The following is a 27,003-nucleotide window of genomic DNA, read 5'->3' as shown; positions in this document are numbered from 1 at the left end:
CGGGGGCCCACGCGCTGAGCAGGGAAATGGGTACAAACTTCCCAAGACTCCGTAGGGGTCGGGACCCTCCACTCCTGAGGGCGGGCCTGGCGCTCTTTGCACAGTTGGGGCTGGGGGTGGGGTGGAGTCTGAGTCGGGAGGTGGGCGCGGGCGGGACCGTCGAGGCCTTTGACAACCCTGCGGGGAGTGAGAACGCCTGGAAGCTTCGGAGGCCGGGCTCCGCCTCCCTACACCCGCTCCCAGCACAGCCCGCCCCCGGAGTGGGCGTGGCCGGCTCGCTGCCCGGGGGCGCCCGCAGGGGGCGGGGCCGGGCGGGGGCGGGGTCTGCGGGCGAGGCCAGGCCCACAGGCGGGGCTGAGCGGAGCGGAGCGCGGGGAGGCCGGCCCGGGGCGCCACATCCGGCGGCTGCCCGTTGTGCATAAAACCGCCGCTGTCGCCGCCGCCGCCGCAGTCGGCGCTCGCAGCCGCTCTGGCTTCCTCTCGGCCGTGGGAGCGGCTGCTCCGATGCTCCGGGGCGGCCATGAGCGCCCCGCACTGGTGGGATCAGCTGCGGGCTGGCAGTTCGGAGGTGGACTGGTGCGAGGACAACTACACCATCGTGCCTGCCATCGCCGAGTTCTACAACACGGTGCGGGGCGCGGGCGCGGGGGCGCCGGGGGCTCGCGGGAGGGGCTGTCCCCGGCGCCGCGGCGCCTGGAACCTGGACGTGGCCGCGCGTGGGTCTGGGGCGTTCTCTCTGCAGGGCCGGAGTCCGCCGACGCCCCCTCCCCGCCCGCTCCCTCCAGGTCTCCATCGGCCCCTCTCTCTCTTCTGTCCCCACCGCGGCGGCTGGGCTCGGCTTCCTCCTCGTGTCATTCCTGCTGACTCTGTTGTGTCGTGTGGTCCCCTCCCGTCCTGGAGCCAGTGCTCCGTGTCAGCCCGTCTCCGAGGGGGGCCGGCTGCGGGCGGGGAACCTGCCGGGACAGCTCCCGTCCGCCGCTGGGATCTCTGGGGCGTGACGCACTTGGGTCGCATTGTGCGTTTTGGCTCCGAACACCTGCCCTGGGGAGTCCCCGGCACCGGGCGGCACGCCGGCAGGTCTCGGGAGCGGGGCCCGCGCCGATCATGCCCACTGGCCCCAACCCGCGTATGCATCGACAGTAGGTCGAGTTACTTTGGGCCGGAACCAAGTTCATTACGACGAGTTCTTATTTCCTTGCCTTGCTTAGCACCCAGTCCTACGCCAGCTCCCATTCAGCCCCCCCAGGCCGGTGCACTCTCTAGTTCTGAAGTCCGGGGAGGGAAAGGGAGACTTGGCAGTGATTGTGCACATGATTTCGGGACTTGCCTAGGTCTCTAGCTACGGCACCTTCCCCCCTGCAGAACCCTGTGTGCGTTTAGTCTTTGCGGGAGGAAAAGCTTTGCACCTGGGAGGGAAAGACCTCTTCTTTTCGCTGTGCCCATGGCTCAGGATTCTTGCGTGGTCATTTGAGTGGTTTATCTTTTCGCTGCTCCAGGAACTCCTAGTTTAAGGTTCATTGAGAAGTTGAGGTGGTTCTTTAGAATTTTCACCGGAGATTTGCTGGAGAGAACGTTGGCATCAGTCAGGTGCTTATTGCCTGGAGGGATCTCTGCTGAGCTGGTCCCTGCCCTCCTAGTCACCGAGGAGCAAACCGAGCTCTTGAGAAGGGAGCTGTCATGCTCTCATTTCTGGCGAGTCGGGGCCACAATTCAGAAGTCTGCGCCCTGGGTCCTCTTATTGCTGAAGCGCACGGCTGCGGCTGCCCTCTCTGCAAACACTCCTGCTGCTTTTATATGGCCAGGGTAGTTCCTCCAGAACACCTCGTCTTCTGCTGTTGGTAGGTACAGGTAGGTACAGGTAGTGGAGGAGGCCACACCTCACCTACCGGACAACCTTTTCCAGCGCATGCTATCCGTGCAGGTGGGCGCCCACACCTCTGTGGAGCAGGGCTGGGTCCTTGCAACAGCGGTGACTCAGGTTCTCCATTTGAAGGTGGAGACTGCTACTAGGGATTTCACCAGAGTTAAAGAAGAAATGACAGCTTGGGGACAGGTTCTCCTACTCTCTGCAAAGTCATTATCGGTAGAATCGGGCCAGCAGAAAGTCAGGCCTGGTTATTTGGCCAAAAAGGGTATAGTTGCACGGAGCCTGCCTTGAAAAGCCCCGGAGTGCTGGATAAAGGGGAGGATTTGTTTGGTCCTCACTTTTAATCTGGTTCCATTGGAGCAGTTATGTGGTGAGTGCCAAAATCTTTTTTAGAAATCAACTGTTGCCCTGACTGGTTTGGCTCAGTGGATAGAGCGTCGGCCTGCAGACTCAAGGGTCCCAGGTTCGATTCCGGTCAAGGGCATGTACCTTGGTTTCGGGCACATCACCAGTAGGGGGTGTGCAGGAGGCAGCTGGTCGATGTTTCTCTCTCATCGATGTTTCTAGCTCTCTATCCCTCTTCCTTCCTCTCTGTAAAAAAAAAAAAAAAAGAAAAACCAACTGTTGACCTTTAGCTGCAGCATCGTGGCTGATTAGCCCAGCTGGTCTGCCAGACAAACCTTATTCTTTGAAATACTTATAAACCACAAAATTTGCTTCAGCAAAGCCCAGAGCCTAAGGTCTCAGAGAAGTGGTTGGTCACCAAACTTTGTTGGTCCAAAGAGTTTAGCAAAAACCATAGCTTCTCTGTTCCCGTGCCCTGGTTATCAGCGGTGCTTATACGTCACTGGACAAACCTCTTACTCCTGTGCTGAGGAAGGCAGTGAGCCTTTACTTGGAGATTAACATCTGATTAAATCCTCACAGTAAGGCAGCAGGTGTAGTTACCAGTTATACAAGAAAATAATAATTATTACTAATTTGGAGAAGAAGTTTAAGGAATTGAAGATGTAAAGTCAGAAGCCTGGGAGAGGGGTCCAGAAGCTTCTTAATAAGTTTGGGGAAGCACATCGCCACTACAACTTCAGTTACGCTGGTTTCCATTAATTGTTTGCTGTGTTGCTGAAGCTCTGCTGGGCCACCCTAGGAAGTGGGTGCTATTTTCTATGCCCATTTCATAAAGGAGGAAACTAGGGCCTAGATCAAGTAAGCAACTTGCTAAGGTCCAAGAAAATGGCAGAGCCCGGCTGGTGTGGCTCAGTGGTTGAGTGTTGACCTATGAACCAGGAGGTCATGGTTTGATTCCTGGTCAAGGCACATGCCTGGGATGTGGGCTCAATTCCCACTGGGGCGAGTGCAGGAGGCAGCTGATCAATGATTCTCTCTCATCATTGATGTTTCTCTCTCCCTTTCTCTCTGAAATCAATAAAAATATACTTTTAAAAATTGGCAGAACTAGAGTTAAAATTTGGTCCATCTAACTCTGCTAAGGCACAACTTGTGAAGATACAAGTGCCATTGTAGCACCTTAGATTTATTTATGTGGCATAATACATCTATTTGTTATTCAGTTGTTCTTTAACTTAAACTCCTGCCTTGGGACCGTTTGATCTATAGGCCAGTCATGATGCTTGATATGAAAAGAAAAGTTTGTTTCAAGTAGTTTATTTTTGGGTTGTTGTTTATTATAACAGTAATACATGATATGGTAAAAAATTCAGAGTATTCATGTTATAAAATGAAAAATACCCTTTCTTCTGTATATTTGTTGTTGTTGTTAATCCTCACCCAAGGATATTTTTCCATTGGTTTTTAGACAGAGTGGAAGGGAGGCAGGAAGGGTCAGAGAGAAAGAGAGACACATTGATTGGTTGCCTCCCACACATGCCCTGACCAGGGCCAGGGATTGAACCTGCAACCCAGGTACTTGCCCTTGACCAGGAATCGAACCTGTGACCCTTTGGTGCACGGGCCGATGCTCTAACCACTGAGAAACACTGGCCAGAGCTCTTCTGTATCTTTTCAGACTTTTTCTAGGCATATAAAAAGCACTTGTAGCCCTCGCTGGTTTGGCTCAGTGTATAGAGCATCAGCCAGTGGACTCAAGGGTCCTGGGTTCGATTCCCGTCAAGGGCACATGCCTGGGTTGTGGGCTCCGTCCCCAGTAGGGGGTGTGCAGGAGGCAACCAATCAATGATTCCTTCTCATCATAGATGTTTCTATCTCTTCCTCTCCCTCCTCTCTGAAATTAATAAAAATACATTTTTAAAAGCACTTGTATTATTTGTGTAAGTCTGTGAAATATGTATGTATATTGCATACACAACCCAATCTAAGTTTTTTTCAACCCAATTGAGGTACTACTACACAAACTCTTCTGCACCTTGGTTTTTTCACTTAGTATGTCCTGGAGATAGTCCTATATTGGCTCTTATTTTTCTTTTTACAATGTCTACACAGTATTTCATTTAATGGATTAGCCATAATTTATTTAACCAGTTAATTCCTTATTGATGGACTTTTTAAGGCAGTTTCTGTTTGTTTTATTGGTTTCTGAACAGTGATGCACTGACTATCCTCAGCCATGCATCTGGATATATTTTTGCAAGGGCTAATCCTAGGTTGGGAATTGCTGTGTCAAAGGGAATATTCACTTTAAAGGCGGATAATTATTGCTAATTTTTTTTTTATTTTCAATTACAGTTGACATACATTATTATATTAGTTTGAGGTGTACACACCCCAGTTATTAGCCATTTATAACTTACTAACTGATCATCCTGATAAATCTAATCTGACACCATACATTAGAATATTACTAGAACATTATTAAATATTAGATATTGCCTATGCTGTATTTTACATCCCCATGACTATTCTGTAACAACCCATTTGAACTTCTTAATCTCTTCACCTTTTTTCACCCACCCCTCCAACCCCCAAACCTCCTCCCATCTTGCCTCAAATCTTATCCTTTTTTTCAGCCAAACACAAATATCTTCTCTAAGAACACAGCCTTTTGCTTGAGCACATTTTGTACTATTTCTTCTATATACAAGTTTTATTAAATTCAGTTTCTTTTTAAAAAAATATATTTTTATTGATTTCAGAAAGGGAGGGAAAGGGAGAGAGATAGAAACATCGATGATGAGAGAGAATTATTGATTGGTTGCCTCCTGCACGTCCCCCACTGGGGATCAAGCCTGCAACCCCACCATGTGCCCTGACTGGGAATTGAACCGTGACCTCCTGGTCCATAGGTCAACACTCAACCTTTGAGTCGCACCAGCCAGGTGAATTCAGTGTTTTGTTTTTTTGTTTGTTTTTAATGTTTTAGGTTTTAAGGCCCCAGCCACACTGAAGAGGAAGGGTCCAGACCTAGCTGCTTTGGAGAAGTGGGGAGGGTGTCTTTTAACCACTGGACTTAGCCTTTGGGGACTCTCTTGCTGGGCAGTGACTCAGGGGGACAGAAGGAAATCAACTGGTGCTGAAAAAAGTCTTGAAGCAAAACATATGCATAAAATCAACCCATGATCTGTTACCTCCCCCAATCAGATAAGGAAAGTTATAGTCCTCTTTATATGGAAAAGCCCACATCCCATTATCTGCAGGGCATAATCATCCATCCATCCATCCATCCATCCATCCATCCATTTACTAGGCAACTACTGTGTGCCTTCACAGAGACCAGACCCACAGCCATCTGGGTGGTGAAGGCCATAATAAAAGTGTGTAAGTCACCCAGGTGTTAGAGCTCTGCATGGGGTTGGTGGACTGTGGAGGGTGGAGTGGGGGGGGGTTTGCAAGAAGACTTCTGTGTAGAGTGACCAACGTGTCCTGGTTTGCCAAGGACAAAAGTGGACTTTCTTGATTTTAAAAGTGAAAGTTCCATGTCCTGAAAACCCTCCTTAGTCCCAGGCAAACCGGGACAGTTGGTCATCTCAGAGGCCGGAGGTGAGCAATGGGATGGATGGTTAGGAATGTGCATACAATGAAGACACACAGGGAATTTTCTTATTCAGGGTGTTGACCCTTATCTGCTTATGAACTTGTTGAGGAAAAACTCAGAGCCTCTTGCTTTGTCAGTGTTTACCCTCTGCTGGGGAAGTGCCCGTTCACATGCATCAGGGTGAGATTGCAGTGTGTTCATGAGATTACTTTGGTGCAAATGTTATGTGGGAATTCATAGAATGAGGAATTTTCTAAGGAAATAATACATTTAAAAAATTTTTGCTTTCCTTTCAATTAAAACAATCTGTTCTGCAGGCATTAAATAATCCAATTCTCCAAAGGATAATCCAACAATAGGCTTTAAAAAATACCTCTTGTCTGAACTATTCTTCAACTTTAGTGACCCCATATGATTTTGAGAGGAAGTTTCATTTCTCAGTAGATATGGAGCCATTGAATCTGTCTTTTAACCACAACTCATTTGCTTTTCCGTATTTCTTTGGGAGTTCCTTCCTCTTTTTGTCTTGGGGAGCGTCTCCTTCTAATTTGATCTTTTCCTTTTCATAGACTGAATTGTTTAAAAGGCCTGGTGGAGGCCAGCAGATGTTGATAGATGGGCTGTGCAGAAGTTAATAATGTGATTTCATATTATTTGGGTGTATCTGTTAAAATGGTGCTTATAAACTGAAATCTCTAATATGTGCATGAAGAAAAAGTGTTTTGAAGTATAATTTTACTGCAGCTATAATAAACGACTCATGCTTTCGTGAGTAATGTGTAAATACATTTAAAAGTGATTCGTGTGTACCTTGTTAGTGGTAATATAAATGGACAGAGCCATTTGGGGCAGCTTGGCAGCAGTTAGCTGCACTTGGCTGATGCAAGGGAGACTGAGAGGACTTGAGGCAATAAAGATATATTGGGGATAAAAAACAAATGTGTTATATTTTCCAACATTGTAGGTGGGGCTGTAAATTGGTGTCCTTCCACTGGGGAATGGCTAAAAAACCCACAGAAAATCAAAAAACCCCTGCCAACTGCAGCACTTTTCGCAAGTGAGGAGATAAATCTATATGAACTAAGATGAAAAGATTTATAAAGCATGTTGTTAAATGAGAAGAGAAAGTTGCAGCCCTGACTGGTGTGGCTCAGTTGGTTGAGCTGTTGTTCCAAGCACCAAAAGGTCGCCCGTTTGATCCCCATCAGAGTAGACCACCTAGAAAAAGGTACCCCATTCTCCAGAATGAGGCAGCCCGCTAGGGATTTCAGCCTGGATTTTAACCAAAGGCAGCAGTGCTGCCCCCATCCCGTCCCCGACAAAGGATCTGATCTGTCTTTCCTTGTGTTATTTCTCTCCCACTCTGTCTTTCTCCTCTTGCTGAAAATGGTGTCACTCCTAATCTCTCTCGTTCACAAAAGGTGATGGAGGCCTATGTTGGCCACTGATGGTGCCAATCCTTATCTGTGCTGCGCCTCGAGTTCTGGGGTTTGCTGATGCATTTTGTATAGTTGTGCACCAATGTGATTTTGTAAGTCTGGAAAAAGCCTTCTCCCTTTCCTGGCCCCTTCAGTTCAGTTCAGGCACTCACCCTCATAGTTCGTGTTTTAAAAGCCCCCATGCCCTTGGCTTTTCAGACTTCATCTGCCCCCTTCCATCTCTGAAAGCACTCTCCTTTAGTCTTTTTGTGTGTACCCCTCCCACCCCATTCCCATTGGGGTTGCTCATTTAGACTTCGCTGTTGTCTTCACCTTCTGCACACTTCCTCTGTGTACATAGTCCTATATGAGGAGCCCCTCACTCCACACTTAGAGATGAAATTTAAAAAGCTGAATATTCCTACCACTTCATACCTTCTAGGATGGCCTTCATAAGGCAAAACAACCCCCAGAAAATAAGTGCTGGTAAGGATATGGAAACATTAGGACCCTTGTACATTGCTTGTAGGAATATTAGATGGTTTAGCCACTGTTGAAAAGATTTTGGTGGTTTCTCAGTAAGTTAAACGTAAAATTACCTTATTGTCACTGGAAAGGGGCCGGGCTGAAATGGGTCTGCCCCAGCACAGTTACTCTGTCCAGTACGGTGGTCCCTGGCCACATGTGGCTACTGAGCACGTGAAGTATGGCTGGTCCTAAAGGAGATGTGTGGTCAGCGTGGAATTCACACTGGGCTTCACAGCCTGGATCTGAACGAAGAGAATGGAAAATATCTTATTAATGATGCTTAAATAGTGATTACATGTTGAAATGATAATATTTTAATATTACATTAGATAGAATATATTTTTAAAAAAGCCAAACGCTGCCCAGACAGCATAGCTCAGCAGTTGAGCATAGACCTAGGAACCAAGAGGTCACTGGTACGATTCCTGGTCAGGGGTTGTGGGCTTGGTCCCCAGTAGGGGGCGTGCAGGAGGGAGCCGATCAATGATTCTCTCTCATTGATGTTTCTTGCTCTCCCTCTCCCTTCCTCTCTGAAATCAATAAAAAAATATATATATATTTTTTTAAAAAGCCAAATGCCTTCCGGAGAGATAACAGAGAGGCTCAAATCCACACTGAAGTCTGAAAGATAAAATGGTATATCATTTTTTTGCCCAGCCGGCATGGCTCAGTGGTTGAACCAGGAGGTCACAATTCAGTTCCCGGTCAGGGCACATGCCTGGGTTTCACACTCAATCCCCATAGGGCAGTGGTTCTCAACCTTTCTGATGCCGCGACCCTTTAATACAGTTCCTCATGTTGTGGTGACCCCCAGCCATAAAACTATTTTCGTTGCTACTTCATAACTGTAATTTTGCTACTGTTAATGCATCGTAATGTAAATATCTGTGTTTTCCGATGGTCTTAGGCTCTACAGCAGCGGTTCTCAGCCTGTGGGTCGCGACAGGTTGAGAACCGCTAGCAGGGTCGCCTAAGACCATCGGAAAACACAGATATTTACATGACGATTCATAACAGTAGCAAAAGTACAGTTATGAAGTAGCAACGAAAATAATTTTATGGCTGGGGGTCACCACAACATGAGGAGCTGTATTAAAGGGTCGCGGCATCAGAAAGGTTGAGAACCACTGCCATAGGGGTGTGCAGAAGGCAGCTGATCAGTAATTCTCTCTCATCATTGATGTTTCTATCTCTCCCTCTCCCTTCCACTCTGAAATCAATAAAAATATATTTAAAAAATAAATAGATAAAATGGTATCATTTTAAAGCTGGGAAAGAACCTACGAATTTGATCTTCACCTGAAAGTAGGTCTTAGAGTGAGAAAGCGACAAGGGTGGCAGGGGAATCTAGGGAGAATCCTGCCTCCTGTGGGCCTGGGAGGAAGGGCTGGCCTTGCGGGCAGAACGTTACTGGGGGTCCAACTTGTCTAGTCCGCCTCACCTTTATTAAACTTTACTTTTACCATTATTTAGTACAGATCTCATGGTAAAAAAAAAAAAATGTATGTGCAAGTAAATTACAATGCTGCTTAGTTCGTCTGAGCGGGAAAAGAACAAGTCCCGGATTCTTTGAATCCAGGGGGAGCCTTGAGCAGCTTTCAGATGGCAGTGTTGTTATTGCTGCTGCTCTGACCAAAGCGGCGGGAAGGAGCCCACTACATGCTTATTCAAGGAGTTTTTACATTTTCCTGGTTGTGGATCTGCAGGAAGAAAAGTATAAGTGCTTAGGCAAGACGCATGGCCACATTGATCTCAGTTTGCAGAGGACGTGCTTGGAACAAGTTGCTTTGTGTTTTTTTTCCCCCCCTTTTACTTAATATTTATCTTTTCATTTTACATTTCCCCCCAGATCAGCAACGTCTTGTTTTTCATTTTACCTCCCATCTGCATGTGCTTGTTCCGCCAGTACGCAACGTGCTTCAACAGTGGCATCTACTTAATATGGACTCTTTTAGTTGTAGTGGGTAAGTGGACCCGTTTGGGAGCATGGGCTGAAAGGGAGGAAATGGAATTCCAACACTTCCTGTCTCCTGTGAACATTATGTTTTATAAACCAAAGTCACTCTGACGTCTTAGCGCACTTTTATGTTGCTTGTTTGAGGCCAAAAGCACTCTTCTGAATATGGGCTTGATAACAAGGTTGGCTGTAATTATCACTTAATTGTATTTGAGAGTTCATTTATGTCACTGCTATTGGTGTTATGCCAATGCAATTTCTGAGAACTTCTGAAGAAAGTCATGTGGAACAATTGAACTCTGATGAGACTGTGGTTTCTAATGGACTAAAGGTAAAAAAAAAAAATAAAAAAAATTCTAGTTGTTTGATCCTTCATTGTTCTGGGAAATACTTGGGTAATTTCCATTTCCTTCCACAGGCAGATTGGGAACTCTTAGTAGGGAGAGAATGTTGACTTCTTTTTACTGCCTGTTCCCATGAAGGCTAGTGGATGAAGAGAGACCATGCTCAACCGTGGAATCATTAAAGTTCTGAAGTGCTGATATTTAGGCCCTCCTTGAAATCCTCTTTCTAGACTTGAAGTCTGCATGCCTAGGTGGTGTGAGTTTCTTCCTTCGGTTTCTTTTTTCAAAGAGAGCGAGCGATCTGGCGATTGCGACAGTGGTTGGTGAAAGGGCTCTCCTTAAGCAGTGTATTGAATTTGTGAGTCTTTTCTTCTTCGGTGACACTTTTTATTGGTTGTAATTGATTCTAGGAATTGGATCCGTCTACTTCCATGCAACTCTGAGTTTCCTGGGTCAGATGCTCGATGAACTTGCAATCCTTTGGGTTCTGATGTGTGCTCTGGCCATGTGGTTCCCTAGAAGGTATCTGCCAAAGATCTTCCGGAATGACAGGTAAGCTTGTGCTAGACACCTGCTAGGTGCAATACCCAATATAATGTAATATATCAAGAAAAATAGCACACGATGAAGCCCAGCCTGCTGACGAGCTCATCATATACCTGTTTAATACCCCCTGATTGTTTAGAGTCTGACAGTATAAATGAACTGACAGATAATAGGATTCTATATGCTTGGAGAAGAATTTCTATAACATTAGGGACAGAAAGTCAAATATCTCCCTTATTTGATGTGAGAAAAAGTGGAAAGATTGGCAGTGGGGGAGAAATTTCTGAATGGCAGTTCAAAGACCCTTGATTTCCTGTTAGACTATTTCCTTTAGTCCAACCTACTCCACCATTTTATAAATTTACAGTAGAATCCACTAAGGAATTGGTTCTTGGAGCCATAATTACTGTAGTTGTCCAAGTACAGTGTTTTTGCTTCTGATGAGACACACACACACACACACACACACACACACACACACACACTCACACACTCCCCTCCAAAGTGGAAACCCAGAATTTGAGGAAAGGATGCATTTTAATATCCATTGTGTTGTGCTTATATGCTTGAGTATTCATCCAGTAAATACTTTTTGAACACTTACTATTTACTATGCATTTTTCTAGGCTTCTAGGCACTGGGATGTAGCAGTAAATTAAACAATAAAACCTCTGCCCTGGATGAGCTTACACTGAGGTTGGGGAGATTGTGAATCAACAAACAAACATAAATATATTAGGGAGAGAGAAGTCTATGATGGAAATAAAGTTGGTTAAGGGGTCGTAGTAACTTTGAGTTTGGTCAGGAATGCCTTCCTGAGGAGCTGTATAAGGGTGTTAATATCTGAGGGGACAGAAGAGAGTCATCCTCATAAAGATAAATGTTCCCAGAACATATTACCCACATGTTTGTCAAGGTATCTATGGATAAATAGTCTAAAAGATAGGGATTCAGTTAAGCTGGTATAAGGACAGGAGCTATGCAGCTATTAACTGTTGTGTATGGACTGAGATGGAGGGGTGTCCATGAAATATAATGGCTGCAAAAACACATTGTAGAACTGTGTGTGCAATATTCTAATTTTAGAATGAATGAAATAGCCTCTTGTTGAGTATATGTCTTTGTACGTGCACAAAAATGCCTGGGAGGATGAGGACAGCCACCACCACTCTTAGGAATTGGGGTGGGGAGAGAGCTTTCATTTTTACCTTTTTAAAAAAATATATATTTTTATTGATTTCAGTGAGGAAGGGAGAGGGAGAGAGAGATAGAAATATCAATGATGAAGCAGACAGAATTGGCTGCCTCCTGCAAGCCCCTCACTGGGGATCGAGCCCGCAACCCAGGCATGTGCCCTGGACTGGAATCGAACTTAGGACCCTTCAGTCTGCAGGCCGATGCTCTCTCCACTGAGCCAAACTGGCTAGGGCTCATTTTTACCTTTAATCTACACTGTTTTCCTTTTTACAAAGAGCACATGTTAATTTTTAATATGAAAATGTATTTTTAAATGAGGCAGGGAGAAAACACTTTAAATGGATTAGCTGTAGAATCTTCATCCTGGGTAGCAGGAATTGAATTAAATAGTGTTATCTCTGAGTATAATCAGGTAGAAAGAGGTCTCCTCAAGAAGGTTACTTATCAAAAAGTGAGAGAGGGAGGTGAGGAAGGAGGGAGGGTGAGAAGGAGAGACGGAGCGGGAGGGTGAGGGAGAGGAAGAGAGACAGAGAAAGAGAGAGAGACCAGCTGTTTACCAGTGGAAAGGTGTTCCCCATCTTACACGAAATAATGAAATCCGGTCTCCATGTGGCTGAGGCCTTGTCCTCAGTGGAGGAAATGCACATTAAACCGCACAGGTTGGTTTAGCTGCCTCTGGTTTCCAGTCTTGCCCCGTCTCCTTGTTCAGCTTCAGGACAATGACTGAGGGTGGTCAGAAAGCCTCGTGAGCGGGAGGGGTGGGGGAGGGACGGAGGCAGTGGCACCAGGCAGGGTCATGAGGTGAGTGTGCAGGCGGACTCTCTGACTGCCTGATACGCACACCATTTCCTCTCGGCTTTTCCTGTTGTCTCCGACGGTGCCCACCAGCCCTCCGTCTTTCCCTGAGCCTGGCGGGTGTCAGGTTGAGAGCTCTGGTACCGTTTTGCTTCTGGATCTCATCTTTCAAGTCCTGGGATCTGAGCGAGAAGTGGAAGACATGGGAACAGGGTTTTGTTTATTTGTTTGTGGCACTCTGGAGGCCTGGGTTGAAATTCCAAGTGACATGTTTTAATGTATTCATAAGAGAGACCCTCTTTCTTTGAAGGCGTGGGATAATGTTGTTATGAGCAGGAGACGAGAAAATGGGGCAATGGCTGTAGTAATTCCCGCTTACCACCTTTAATAATGAAAACATAGCAGGAGGCAGGGAAGTCTGTGACCCTTGGGCCATTTCTCTGTGGAAGCTGTGACCCCTCTCCTCAGTTTGAGCAGAGTCCTTTGGCGGCACTGACCACCATGTATGTATATATCCCTGGCCTTGGAGAGTACCTGGGTTTGAATCCTAGCTTCCCGGTTTATGAACTGTATACACTCTAACTTTCTATTTCCTCATCTATAAAATTAGGTAGTTCTAGGGTTTTTGGGAGATGACTGCAGCACTTCTTAGGTACTAAGAACAGGTGAGCGCTCAATCAGAGTTAGCTCTCATGACTGCCCCTGGCACGGAGAGATTGCTGAGATTGCTGCTGGCATCTCCGAGATATGCATACAAATGGAAGGAGAGAATGGGCATTGAGGATTTTAATGAGCAAAGCAAGAAAAGGTGCCTGTTACAGGAAGTCGCTCACTCTAAGTAAGGATGTCGATTCCACTTCTCTGTCTTCAGTTTCCAGTGATGGGGAGAGCGAGGAGAGCAAACCCCTCCGTTTGCTTCAGGGCCCCGGACAGGTGGCAGCTCCACAGGAAGTGGCAGGCCAGACCAAAGACTTCAGGTCAATACCAGGATTTCTGAAGACTAGGGATTGCGTGGGTTAGCTGCCTGAATGTACCAGATAGTTAGCATTGATCTCTCCTTTTTGTTTGTTTGTTTGTGATCTAGACTTTGCTGGACTGTTTCTAAAAACCTATTCAGAGTAGTTCCTGTGTGAGATTCCTGGAGAGGAGCGAGCATAGAGGCTAAGTGACTGGGTCAGACAGATATGGATTTGAATAACGATCTACCTTTTTTGTAAAGCTCTGATACCTCATTTTGCTCATCTGTAAAGTGGAGATAATAGCAGTATTATCTCATGGGGTTAGAAATGTATGATAAAATCTTACAAAGTGTATTAAGGAGGGAGAGAGAGAGAGAAACATCAATGATGAGACAGAATCACCGATTGGCTGCCTCCTGCATGCCCCTCACTCAGTGCTAGCAGTAATTATGAATGACTAGAACAGCAGGAATTATGTAAATAGGAATAATTGGTGGGTTTAAAAAAAGAAGGATGTTCTTTCTTCTTGCCTAGAATGTTTTTACGAATTGTCAGGACACACACTCCACTATAGATGGTTATTAATAATTTTTAGACATTTTTGTTTTGAGAAAGAAAACAACAACAAAGAAGTATTATAGACTAATTATATCCATTTCTAAAATAATTTATCCTGCTGTGATTTTGAAGAGTTTGCCTCTACAAAGTCTAGGGCTAGACCTCACTTTAGTATAATGCAGTTCATTCTTTGACTCCTGAATAGCAAGGGTGCAGGCTGGGGTCTGCGTGTCCTGCTCTCACGCTGACTAGATGACTTGGGGTCCCCATCTCCGACTCTCTGGGCCTTATCAGTTCCTCACTTACAAAATGCAGGGTGGGCCTTCCAAGACCAAATGTTGTAGTCCTGTGACTGTCAGGGGCTGGTCCTAAATAGGTTGTTTGAACCCTACAGGGTAGTTTAAAGCAGTGGACCTTAACCAGGGACATTTCTGCCTCTTAAGGGGCATCTGGGAAGTTTATAGTGGTCACAATGATGGGATGTTTTCTCATCCATAAATTGCATTTTACTTCAGAGGAGTAAAAGGGCCATTACAAATATTTGATTTTAAAAATGGGCAGAGGGTCTGACAGAGTGAAAACTACTGCTTTAAATGGTAGCTAATGATAATAGTAATAGCTTTGTTATAACCATAATATGATGGTGGTGCCGGGTGGCTAGATTTTGGCTTGGGGAGCACCAGAAGAAGGGGTGCTGAGAGTTCCCTGACCTGTGTTCAGCTGGAACCCACAGCGGGCCGGACAGTTGACAACAGGACCGGCGCCGGCAGTAGTCATCATCGCTCTGAAAAGCCCGTGGGGCCCCTGGCTCCTGGCTATTGCGAGCTCTCTTGTACCGAGGGCCTCCGGTCACTCCGGGTCGGCTGGGCTGCCATGTGATTTCTGTTGCCTTCTGCTGGTTGCAACATCATGCTTTCACAGGATGTCCTGGATGGCTAAGCGGCCTTCCGAAAGCACATTCCTCCACGCCCACCGGACTGACGTGGGAGGTGTCTGCCCTCGTTCAGAAAGCATGTTGTGTCAAGCTTGCTGCCTTTGAACTCTGGCGGTACTGTCTAGAGTCTTCGGTGATTGCAACACCAGCTCAGTCAGATTTTCCCTGGGAGTGTGCTGTTATTAACAACAATAATATTTTAAAGAGCATTTATTCTCAAGCGATGGCAGTGATTGTGGATTTTATGAGCAGACACCATGTACCAGGCACTGTATGGAGTGCTGCAATGCTTGCAGAAACACCCTTAGGCAGGTGTCTTCACTTGCCTATGGAAACCGGAAGCCTGGGGAGAGTCCCGTGATTTGCCAGAGATCCCACAGCCACTGAGTGAGGAGGCCGAGTGTGAGCGCACACGGGTCGCACTGGAACACCCGTGCTGAGCACCCCTGTGGCTCTCTCGAGCCTGTCTGAATCCTAAACCATTGGATACAGGGAGGTGATACCACGTGGGAGTTTTAACTATGTGTTTCCCCGGTCTAAAAAGGCCCAAAGCCGTGGCGTGTGTCACAAACCCTCAACCCGGGGAGAGAGCAGTTGTGGGTCCCCAAGGGTTATGCACACGTTGGGGCTGGGAGAGCAGGCAGCCTTTTACCCAGTAGCTGAAGGATGCCAGCCAAGGTCAGGAGAAAAACACGATTCTCCCGGGGATTTGCTGCCTGGATCCTTTCCCAGACATATTTTCTTCCTCTGGTCGAAGTTCAGGGCTACAATTCCTGTTCATTCCACTCAGAAAGTTGGCAGCTTGATCAATGATTTCCTGCTCCTTGAAGATAAATGGTTTTCCTCTAAGAGATAAATTTGTATTTTTAAGGTTTCAATGAACTTTGATTTTTTATGATGGAATTTCATTTAAATTAGTTTCCTAACTGTGACCTGTTCCAGGGCTCTTGGCCAAAATAAACTGTGCTCATACCAGAAACTTCAGGAATATCACGAGCTCTTACATTTCAGTCATAGATGAGGCCTTAGAGACAATCTAGTTCAGACTTTTCATTTTCTCGATAAGGAAGTGGAGTCCCGAGGAGAGAGGAAGGAGCGTGGTCAGGATCACGTCGCTGATTCTGGCTCTTTCTACTGAAAGCACCTCCACTCAAGAGTGAAAGGAGGCTATCAGTTATTTTTCTAAGTTTTGTCGTGTCAAAAACTTGTCAACACAAAATGCCAATGCATCCTAGACTGTGGATTGTCAGTAAATATAGACACTATTACAATGTTTTAAAGACTTCTACTTTTGTGTGCTAGACACAGGAGGTTTTTTCTTTTTGCGCGCGCACACAATTGATATTTAGAGAGAGGAGAGGAGAGTGAAACATTGATTGGCTGCCCCCTGCACGCCCCCTTACTGGGGATTGAGCCCGACACCTGGGCATGTGCCCTGAACGGGAAACCAACTGGCAACTTTTCCGTGCACGGACGACACCTAACCAACTGAGCCACACTGGCCAGAGTGACGTTTTCCTTTTAAACCAGGAAGATTACAGAACGGGGGTTGATAAACTCTGCTCTGTGGGCCAAATTGGTCCACTGCCTGTCCTTGCAAATCAAGTTCTGTTGGTGCACAGCCCTGCCCGTTCACGCCCTTACTATCCACAGTGGCAGAGTGAAGTAATTGTGTGACCCGCAAAAACTGAAATATTCACTGTCTGACCCTTTCCAGAACCGTTTACCAAATCCTGCTGTAAAACATGTGAAAAGACTAAGAAAACAAGTACCCATATCTCACCCTTAGGGACTGAGGTTGATTCTAATTTTGCCGTTCTCGTGGCTAAGTATTTAGAAAATGTCTGGTTACTCCCGGAGGATAAGTTCCTCGAAGTGAATTGCTGAGCCCGTGAGCGTGAATGGTTCTTAGGCTCTGGGTACGTGGTGCACAAGTTCTTCTCAGCTTCCACTCCCACCAGCAGTGCCTACACTTTGTCCGCCTTTGACAGACAAGACCTCCTTGGCTGATGGATTGGGTTTGCTTTCACCGATCCAGGGGCCGGTTCAAGGCGGTGGTCTGCGTCCTGTCTGCAGTTACAACGTGCCTGGCATTTGTCAAGCCCGCCATCAACAACATCTCGCTGATGACGCTGGGGATTCCTTGCACTGCGCTGCTCATCGCAGAGCTCAAGAGGTGGGTGCGTCCTCCCTGCCCTTGGCTATCCCTGTGACAGGGTCTCACCAGTTCCTGTTCCTTCACTCCCCCCGGTGTGGAGGAGGAGTTGGGCTTTTCGTTAGTTCCTGACTGTTGTTTGAAAGCAGGTTCGATCTCATTTTCTGAAAGAGGGAGCAGCTGTTTTGTGGGTGCAGTAGATCCTAGGGGTCCATAGCTAGCTTAGCGGAAACATCTCCAGGACCTAGTGTGCCCCTAGACCGAGGGGCCTAGAGTGCGTGAACTCTATAGAGAGGAGAATAGGTTTGTTCATATGACAAGAATAAGGGGAAGAGTCCTAAAGAGGCAGTTGCAGTCACACACAGAGGGAAAAAGAAATGAATTTCTGTGTACAAGGTAACATTGACTCCTGGTGTAATACTGTCGACGGCTACTTTCTCTGAGAGCTGGTTTCTTATTTACAAGCTACCAGGAAAGCCTTTGAACTTGGGTAAGCATTTTCCTTTGGGAAGCTGTATGCTCGGTGTTCAGGTTGATAGGGGGAAACATTTTAGCTGAGCTCTTTGTGTACACGACTGTCTTCTTCCAGCCCCCGTGCTCGTGGAAAACGCTGCTGCTTTGTGCACCCACTTTTAGAAATAAACGCATGACTCTCACTGCTGTGGACAGGGGTGTCTGGGCGGAAGTCTTCTCTCTGTCCCCCCTGGTGAACGTCGCTCTGTGGAATGTGTCAGTCGGCTCTCTCAGTCTTTGTTTTGGGAGGAGACATGTACATTTTTATCCTTTGCTCCGCCTCTGGGGGTTGCGTTGATTGTCAGCAATGCCAGGCAGGGTCGTAGGTGGCTGAAGAGGTAGGTAAGCCTGCCAGCTGGCCATGGAGGGACGCTGTCCGCCTTGTCTCATTGGCTTCTTTGAGCAGCCTTCAAGGACCAGGGAATTAAGATACCTATTTCAGAACACTAACAGATCTTTTTTTTTTTTTTTTTTTAATAATATTTTTATTGATTTCAGAGAGGAAAGGAGAGGGAGAGAGAGAGATAGAAACATCAATGATGAGAGAGAATCATTGATTGGCTGCCTCCTGCACGCCCCCCACGGGGGATCGAGCCCGCAACCCGAGCATGTGCCCTTGACCAGAATCGAACCTGGGACCCCTCTGTCCACAGGTCGATGCTCTATCCACTGAGCCAAATCAGCTAGCGCCACTAACAGATCTTGAAACTCTTTGAAAAACACACACAGTTAAATAGCTGATAAAGACATCCGAAATGGATTAGTAATAGTCACTTTTTCTCTTTCTCATTAGCCTCAATCCTAGAGCTTGTTTTTAGTCTTTGCATATTTTCATTGTCCTTTCTGAGCCTTCTCTCAGACCAGGAGGAAATAACATTTATTATGACTTGGGGTCATGATCTGACATTTGCTGAAATTTGGGTGGTGGTGTCACATTACCGAGTGACTCAGCTACATCTAAAATATTGTAAAATAGACTCTTTTTCTGATCGTAGGAGTGAGTTGATTGTTAAGGAAAACTTTGAGAATGCAACAGAGGGTCAAGAAGAGAAGCAACAGTAGACTTCTGCTCAGATTTTTCTATTCTAAACTTGGGTCCTGCTTTTGCACTTAACCTCACATTGGCACTTTGATTCAAGCCCTGCAAAGTGGGGCTATACCCAGTGGAGGTCAGGTTTGGATAAGCCCCAAGTGCAGATAAGCCCGGTGTGCGGCATCTGGCAGGGTCTGCCCTTCGCCAACTGGGGAAGGGACAGTGCGGGCTGCCCTGGACCCCGACTTTGCAGTGCTTCCCTCCCAGCATCCCAGGTGCCAGCCCCGCCCGCCCCAGGGGACTCGCCATGTGACATTCCACCTCTTTCTTGCCACTCAGCACACACACTGCGTCTCCTGCTCTCTGTGCTGGGCTGTTCCGTAAGCCAAACTTTCTGGCGTCAATTAAATTGAGTGTATACGTCTAGTACCAGACCAATTGCCTATATATTTGTTGATATTTGCTTCTGTCAGTTTTCACTTTACCTTTAAAAATGGCAAGGCTAGAAGCCTGTTTATTTTGCCTTGAAGAGTGCAAAATAAATTGTCTCTATAGTTGACTTGAGCTTCTGAAATAGAATGACATTTTCCTGGAGAAGAACAGGTTTCGGTTGGGGGAAAGGTTAGGAGTTCATTTTGGACACGTTAAATGTGGCTCTATCTGAGACATCGGTGGACATGTCTAGAAGGCAGCTGGGTTTGGAGTCTGGAGTCAGGGAGGGGCCTGGGTGAGAGGTGTGGCTCTGGGACCCATCTGTGCACATACGGATCCTAACCACGGCTGGCGGAGTGACGGTATGTGGGGTAGGAATTCCAGTGCCGAGGGGCTGGGGAGATGTGAGGAAGCAGACCAGCGGCCAGGGAGGTGGGCGGAAACCAGGACTGATGGCATCTGGGTCCCGTGCAGGTGTGACAACGTGCGTGTATTTAAGCTGGGCCTCTTCTCCGGCCTCTGGTGGACCCTGGCCCTCTTCTGCTGGATCAGTGACCGAGCCTTCTGTGAGCTGCTGTCGTCCTTCCACTTCCCCTACCTGCACTGCGTGTGGTAAGCCCTGCCAGTGGGGGGGCTGCAGGACCGTCCTTCCACTTCCCCTACCTGCACTGCGTGTGGTAAGCCCTGCCAGTGGGGGGGCTGCAGGACCGGGAGGCTCCGTTCTCCTTCCAGGTGCCCAGGTGTGCCCAGGGAACAGGGGAGCCCAAGTGCTCCCTCCCCTCAGACACTGTCAGACTTTTCAGAAGCAACAGAAACTACTGTCCAAAGCAGAATGGGCTCCAGGAAGCTGGCTCCGCCAGAACAAAAAGACCTAATTGTTTATGCTTCAAGTCTGGGTCTCTGACCTCTAGCTCCATTATTAAAGCATAATGGAGCCTGAAAGCCGAAGCTGTCACTTGAGCTCTGGCTAGATCGCTCGGGTGGGGGAGGTGGGGAAGGCTTGGGACAAACATGGGGACCAGTCCAGGGACGTCCAACCGGGAACCACAATGAGGTAAATATGACCTTTTTCAAGGTGTCGTACATTTTGGTCAACCCAAGTTCCCTTTCGGGTTTGAATGACCAGGTGAATGCTTGGGCCTCACAGGTCATCTAGGGACAGTCTCACCCATTCATTTTACAGGTGGAGACAGAGGCCCAGAGAAGTGAAGCGAATTGTTCACGACACCAGCTGGTTATATAAAACCAGCCGAGGTGTTCGATAAGAGGGACTTGGAGCACCTGTACCTGGGATGCTCCGGAGACACTGTTGGGTAAACATTGAAGCAGGTTGCGAAGTGTGCAGCATCCTTCTCTCAGAAGCTGAGGAGGACGCTGAGTGGCTTCCTAGGAACCACTTCCGCTCCAGACCCAGTCATCTTCCCCTCGCTGTCCTCCAGGACTTGTAATGCGAGCAACAACGGGGACCAAGGGAAACATGTAGGATGTCCCTTGCAAATTGAGAGCCTCCAGGAGGGAATGCCATTGAAGCTTGACTTCTGTCAGGAGATGCCTAAAAACCACATGGTTGGGAAGAATTCGCTTACATTTCCTTGAACATGTGACCTTGTATATATCCACCTTGAGACCCAATCTGCTCCCAGGTTAAGGCTTGGGGACTCCCATTATTGTGTGTTAACTCTAATTGAAAAACCAATTTAAAAAAAAAAGGCTTGGGGACTTCAGAACTCTTTGCAAAAGGCGAAATAAAATAGAACAGCTCAAATTGGGATTCCAGCCTTAGGATCCATTGCCTGATATTTCTTAGGTTCAACCTTGACTCACACTAGTGAGTTTATAAACACTTTACATATTTGTTGAGTTATAATCGACGGATAATAGAACACGCAGATTAATACTTACCTGGCAGGGAGATACTGTGATCACAGAGGTGGTTTTCCCAGGGCGAGGCTTATCCATGGTGCTCGGTGTGCTGACCCCTGTGATTTCCCCAAATGTGGGAAATCGGCTGCATGATACGTGGTAGTGGGGGACTGCCTTCCTGCTCTCCCCTAAAAACCAAAATAAAATGCACAGATGTAAGTGTATGCTTTGATGAGTTTTGATAAGTACATACACCTGTGTAAATATGACCTCATTCAAGATATAGTACATTTTTGTTGACCCAAGCAAGTTCCCTGGGCACACTAACAATGTAAGTAAAATTCGAAGATTATACTGTAATAACTTTGGTTTAAATTTTAATTTGTTTCTAAATTTGGTGTACTTTCTGCTTTGTTTGTCAAAATGGACCATCTTTTTGTCCCAGTTATAAAATGGCTTGCTTTTTAATAGCAAGTTTAAACAATATAGAGGAATATAGAAAGAGAGAAGCTCTCATAATTCCATCTACCAAAGAGAGAACAGTTGTTAATGGCTTGAGGGATATCCTTCTTGAATATATGTATGTCTCCATTATGCTTTTAAAAAACAAAAGTAGCATCATTCTATACATGATGCAAACTGGTCCTTTTTTCTTCCTCACACCACATACTAGGTCATGGACAGCTTTCCTTACCAAGGCCTGTCTGTTATCTTCATTTACTTTGTGTGTCTGATCAGTCTTCACAGTGTGCTGTATAGGTCCACCCTCTTAGCCCCGTTGTAAACCCTGGGGCTCAGTGTTCTGGGTGGGACCCCAAAGACATTTGCATGGTGGTTCCTGTTACCAAGCTGGAATATCAGAACATTCTAAAACAGGCCGTTTGCTCCAGATTTATCATTCTCCTGCTCACCGGGGATTGCTGGCCTCCTTCTCCCCTTGCTAATTAGAAGAGGCCCCGAAGGTCATTGCGCCAGGAAGGGTGGGTCAGGCCAGAAGGGGGTGGGGGTGGTGGTGGAGGGGAGGTACCCCGCAGCAGGCAGCGCAGCCTCTGCCAGGGCAGGTCTCACCTCCCGTCCTGTCTCCCTTCCAGGCACATCCTCATCTGCCTGGCCGCCTACCTGGGCTGTGTGTGCTTTGCCTACTTTGATGCCGCGTCCGAGATCCCTGAGCAAGGCCCGGTCATCAGGTTCTGGCCCAGCGAGAAGTGGGCCTTCATCGGCGTCCCCTACGTGTCCCTCCTGTGCGCCCACAAGAAATCCTCAGTCAAGACCACGTGATGGAGGGCGGGCTTCTCTGCCTCAGGCTTTTGCCAGCAAAGACCCCTGGGGGGTCTCAGAGTTGGGGGTGGGGTCTATTTTCTTAAAAAATGCTGTTCCCTTGGGCTCGTCCTGGTGTGTGTGGACCCCAGGACTCCACTGCTCCCAGAGATGGGAAGTAGGGGGCTGAGGACGCTGCGTCCCTGAGCCATTGGGGGACTCAGTGCCTCCTTCCTGCGGGTCTGCGGGCTCCAGACCCGGCCATTCCTGCTGACAGTCAGATCCTGCCACAGACAACGCCCTCCACCCCCCTCCACCCGTCTGATGGAGGACGCCAGGTTTCCATATGGGAAAACCACACACACACACACACACACACACACACACACACACACACACACACACGGCTGTGGCTAGGGAAGCTAGCTTTCTGCTTGCAGCGCCCAAACACCCGGGTTTCACATGCATTTGTGGATCCTTTCACTTCTACCTCTGCTGAGAGATGGAGACCTGACAGGTGAGGGTAAAGCTAAGGAGAAAACCCCTCTATGCCAAAACAACTCTCCATTTGAAGCCATTCTTGAAGATGACAAAGTGTTTAAATATTGACACTGTTGTCCCCCACCCCAGCCCAGTAGCCTCAGACACACAGAGGAGTCACTGGGTCCCTCCCCAGACCCCTCTTCACTGCCTGACCTCTAACATCACCAAAGGGCTGTGACAACCGTGAGGGTGGGGGTCCGGGCTCAGAACTGGGAGCAACCACGAAGTTTTGGAAATGTGTTCTCTTTGGATGCTTCCTGTATGCTGCCTGGACGTTACCTCAAGAACATCCCCCATCCTTTCTCTGACTTTTGCTGTGGCGATGATCTCCACGCTCTCACTGTGAGGGGCTTCCTGTAGATTCTCTGAGCGTTGGGTCCGTAGCCTCCAGTGCTGGCAGTAACCACGCATCGGCTGCTTGGGCGAAGCTGTTGCCTCCGAGTTTTTCTCCCCTAAAGTGACACTGGCTACAACTAAGTCTCCTCTTCACTGGGGTGGACGGGAGACTGCACACCCCGCTGAAGGTGTGGGGGAGGGATTCGCGACCTCAGGGATACTCATGCTCACTCAGGAGCTTCCTGCTTTGCAACCTTTCCCTGTGAGAGGGCAGGGCAGGCTGTCCTTGTGTGGCCAGGAATCTCGCCACTGTCCCAAGCACCTCCGAGTGGGGCAGCAGCAGTGTGGGGCCTGGCTGGAATTTGCACAGGATCTAAGGCAAAACCCCATGAAAGAACGAAATTTAGAGTTTAAAAATGAATGACTATCTTCTGTGGTTTTCAAATTATTTTAGCAGCAGAACCCTGTTTGCAGTAAGAAATCTTTATGGAACCCCAATGTGTGAAATGGGTTTTATTAGTTTAAATTTACTTTAAGGTTAAACTTATAGCAGTTCTTTAATCTATCAGGCAGTGAAAAGGCAAATTAACAATTTGGTGGTTTTCAAGGTAGGAAAATTTGGTATTGAATGAGTGTACATATTGCTATATTGTAGTGTAAAAATATACTCTAAAAACTGTATTTGAATTAAATATTTCAGGAACCTCTAACCCACCTCTATGCAGCCTAGGTGGTTCATGAAACAGAATTGGAAAACTGCTAAGTCCTTTGGGTTTCAAGTCTAGAATTTCTAAAAGGGGAATGTCAGACTGTCCTCTCTGCAGGTTGGCTTAGCAGGTGGATCCTGGTTTCGCCCATTCTGCACAATAAAAATGCCCCCAAGTGAGGGGGTTGGCGTGTTCTAAGCCCACCTGTCTTAGCGTGGAAGCGTGCATCAGGAGAAGCAGAGAGAGGAGGGTAGGACGTGTTTGTGCGTGGGTGTCTGGAGGGTTCCTTAGTGAGGGGAGCATTGTCAAGGATGGGCCATTTACCCTCATCAGATGCAGGGCTGGTTCCCTGGGGAACACTACCTTCAGCTCCCAAGGCTTCGACCTTCTGGAAGTTTCCGGGTGTCCTTTGGAAATAGGGATAAGCTGGAAGTAAGAAAGTAAGTGCCTCTAGCACAAGAAAGGACTAAGTTCAGATGTCAGGAGGAATGCTTCTGGTATGAAAACAATGCCCTGCTAGGGACTGGTTTTAATGCAATGAGGGCTGAGAAAGAAGTGGGGAGTGGGGTGAGGAGGGCAAAACATAACTCGTTTGAACAATCACTATAGCTTGCCAGCGTGGAATGGAAAATCAAGAGAGTATTTAAGTTAGGTTGATGGTATCATTCATATTTATAGTTACATACATATTTATAATGCCTTGATAGCACTACTTGCTCTTTAAAGAAAATTGGGATACTACAAAATAGTTGAAGTAATCTATTTCTATAGCTCAAGGACAACCATTAATATTTTGGTATATTTCCTTCTAGTCTTTTTTTTTTTCCCCTACTACAGTTGTATGTAGATGTCTTTTAGAGCTGATGGTTTGTCCTGTAGTTTGAATGGAATGTAAGTGTGAGTTGGGTATTTTGCACGAAGAGCAGGCTTTGATGTGCACTTGCGTTGGTGCGATCACTGGATTCTGAGCCTGACTACTGAGTCTTCCCTGCTGATGGAGCCGGGCGTGGAATCATGGACTGGATTCTGCTTCTAGATATGCTTCTGCTCTTGGACAAGTAATAGGAAATAGTTTTAAAATGTGGCTCTAAGGTTTTGATGTTTGCCAGATTAAAGTAAGTGAAGGGCTTATTTCATTAATGAATGTGCAATCAAGAATCTTTCTCTCCACCCCCCTGCCAAGGAGGGAAGTGGAGATTTCACACTTGGGAGTTAGGTCATGGCAGTTGCTCAGCATGGCTATCAGATTTCTGTTCTGGGTAGAATTTGCCCCAAATCGGTATCCAGAAGGAATGGATTTTGCATATTAAAAAGTGTTACCATGTTATTAAGTCAATGATTCTTATTGAATACTGTTTGATTGATTATTGATTTTTAGGAAAAGAAATATTTATCCCCTTGGTGAGTATATTATTATAAAACAAACACTTCAGTGAACATATTTAAGGTGCGTGGGAGCAGATATCTGAATCTCTTTGGTCACATGCTACATTTTTGGGGAACTCTGTGCCTGGCCCTCTGAAGAGTGCCTAAGCTTGAGGGCCATCAAACACAGGCTTTGTAAGACACCATCACCTGTTCTGTTTATTGGGTTTCTCAGGTGTGTAAAGCATCTCACCAGTCCATCATGCTTATATGAGCCAGTGCCGTCTTGGCGGCCCCCGGACTGGATTGGAGCCCGCCCTGGCTCTCCCTCCCTCGGGCTGACACGGGACCGCTGTGAGGGACAGGTGAGGGCTGAAGCTGGCCTAGCCCGAGCCCTGACCAGAGCTCCTTTTCTCCAAATGGACTTGGAACCTTTCATAGCCAGCTCTTTGCCTGGGTGCTGCCATCCTAGCTGGCCAAAGAGAAGTCTCGGGCCAGGTTGGGATTCCCCATGGATTTTATAACATCATTCTCCTATGGACTTTCTATTTCTTGAATGGCCCCTACTATAAGGGACTAATTGTTTGAATTGTATCTTTATATGTTAAGCCAGATTTAAGAGTATTTTATAACCACGGTTTGTAATTAGAACAGATACAGTATTTTCAGATATATTCCTTCTATAGTTTATATTTTATGCAGGGTGTGCCGTGTGAGGTGTGTGCCCACTGGCTGTGGTGGCATGCTTTGGGAGAAATGCAAGGCCTTTTGTAATGGAGCTCCTGCACTTTATGCTCCTTCTGTGAACTCTGACAGCTGTTTCATAATAAAGCTGTGATGGCATTTTCTGTGAGTAAATATGTATGTTTGTAGTTATTTCCACAATGACTTGGAAACGCCTGTGTAAAAAATGCATTAAATGGATTTATAGCAAAGCACATTTGCCCAAATTCATTCATTAAAAAAAATATTTATTTTTATTGATTTCTGAGAGGAAGGGAGAGAGAAAGATAGAAATATCAATGAGAGAGAATCATTGATTGGCTGCCTCCTGCCTGCCTCCTATTGGGGATTGAGCCTGCAACCCGGGCATGTGCCCTGACCAGGATTGCACTGTGATGGCCTGGTTCATAGGTCAACGCTCAACCACAGAGTCACAATTGCCAGGCCCAAATTCATTTGTTAATTTGGATTATCATTGTTATGAAACATACTTAAAATATTAGTGTAATTGTTAGCTTCTGCTCCGAGCTATGAAATCAATACATCTAGACATTTACAATATAAACTACCTAAAAGCAGATTACTTTGATTAAAAGTTCTATAATTATGTCAGGTGGATATAAAATCTCACATACAGGAAATAACTCATCTGTGCTGGATTCCATCCAATCACTGGGAGGAAGATCATATGACATTTCAAAATAGTAAATGACTGTAGCAGGAAAATTCCTTAACCTATTTTTCTTAAAATTTTTGTGTTTTCAATGAAATCATTCAACGGCCATCGTGTTTTAACGGGTGATATGACCACTGGAGAGGAACGACTGGATTAGCGCGACCAGTACATTACAGCGAATCTGTTTTCCTGGCGGGCAAGGGGGCCAGGAGCCTCAGACAGCCCTGTGGAAAGGGCATCTTCTCCCTAGGAAAATGCCCATGCATGTCAGATGTCCCTAGAAGCAATCCACGTTTACAAACAAACAAACCTCCTGCACCACAGGACACTGAGCCAGGATTCCAATCC

At 46.7% G+C, this 27,003-nt stretch overlaps 1 protein-coding gene and 1 non-coding gene across 3 annotated transcripts; both read left to right on the top strand.

Annotated features, from left to right (window-relative positions):
* Positions 1–362: 362 nt before the first annotated feature.
* ACER2 (alkaline ceramidase 2) lies at positions 363–26,114 on the top strand. 2 transcript variants are annotated; one of them, XM_054726731.1, is made up of 6 exons: positions 363–628; positions 9,612–9,726; positions 10,474–10,615; positions 17,091–17,228; positions 19,660–19,797; positions 22,140–26,114. In XM_054726731.1, the coding sequence occupies exons 1-6, from the start codon at positions 521–523 to the stop codon at positions 22,324–22,326; spliced, it is 828 nt and encodes a 275-aa protein (XP_054582706.1). In that variant the 5' UTR covers positions 363–520; the 3' UTR covers positions 22,327–26,114. The 2 variants fall into 2 exon arrangements, with proteins under 2 accessions (XP_054582706.1, XP_054582707.1); XM_054726732.1 differs by lacking the exon at positions 363–628 and adding an exon at positions 639–1,848.
* On the top strand, positions 21,080–21,239 carry LOC114232785 (U1 spliceosomal RNA). Its single transcript, XR_003618884.2, has one exon. It is a non-coding gene; the product is annotated as a U1 spliceosomal RNA (small nuclear RNA).
* Positions 26,115–27,003: the final 889 nt, after the last annotated feature.

Source organism: Eptesicus fuscus, chromosome 15, assembly GCF_027574615.1.
Source record: "Eptesicus fuscus isolate TK198812 chromosome 15, DD_ASM_mEF_20220401, whole genome shotgun sequence".
Taxonomy (NCBI): Eukaryota; Metazoa; Chordata; class Mammalia; order Chiroptera; family Vespertilionidae; genus Eptesicus; species Eptesicus fuscus.
This window is presented reverse-complemented; position numbering and strand designations above follow the sequence as displayed.

Bases quoted from the DNA above. Each gene is read 5' to 3' on its own strand.
- ACER2 (XM_054726731.1), top strand. From the start codon at position 521: ATGAGCGCCCCGCACTGGTGGGATCAGCTGCGGGCTGGCAGTTCGGAG. The intron at 629-9,611 runs GTGCGGGGCGCG...ATTTCCCCCCAG, and splicing joins TCGCCGAGTTCTACAACACG to ATCAGCAACGTCTTGTTTTT. The intron at 9,727-10,473 runs GTAAGTGGACCC...AATTGATTCTAG, and splicing joins GACTCTTTTAGTTGTAGTGG to GAATTGGATCCGTCTACTTC.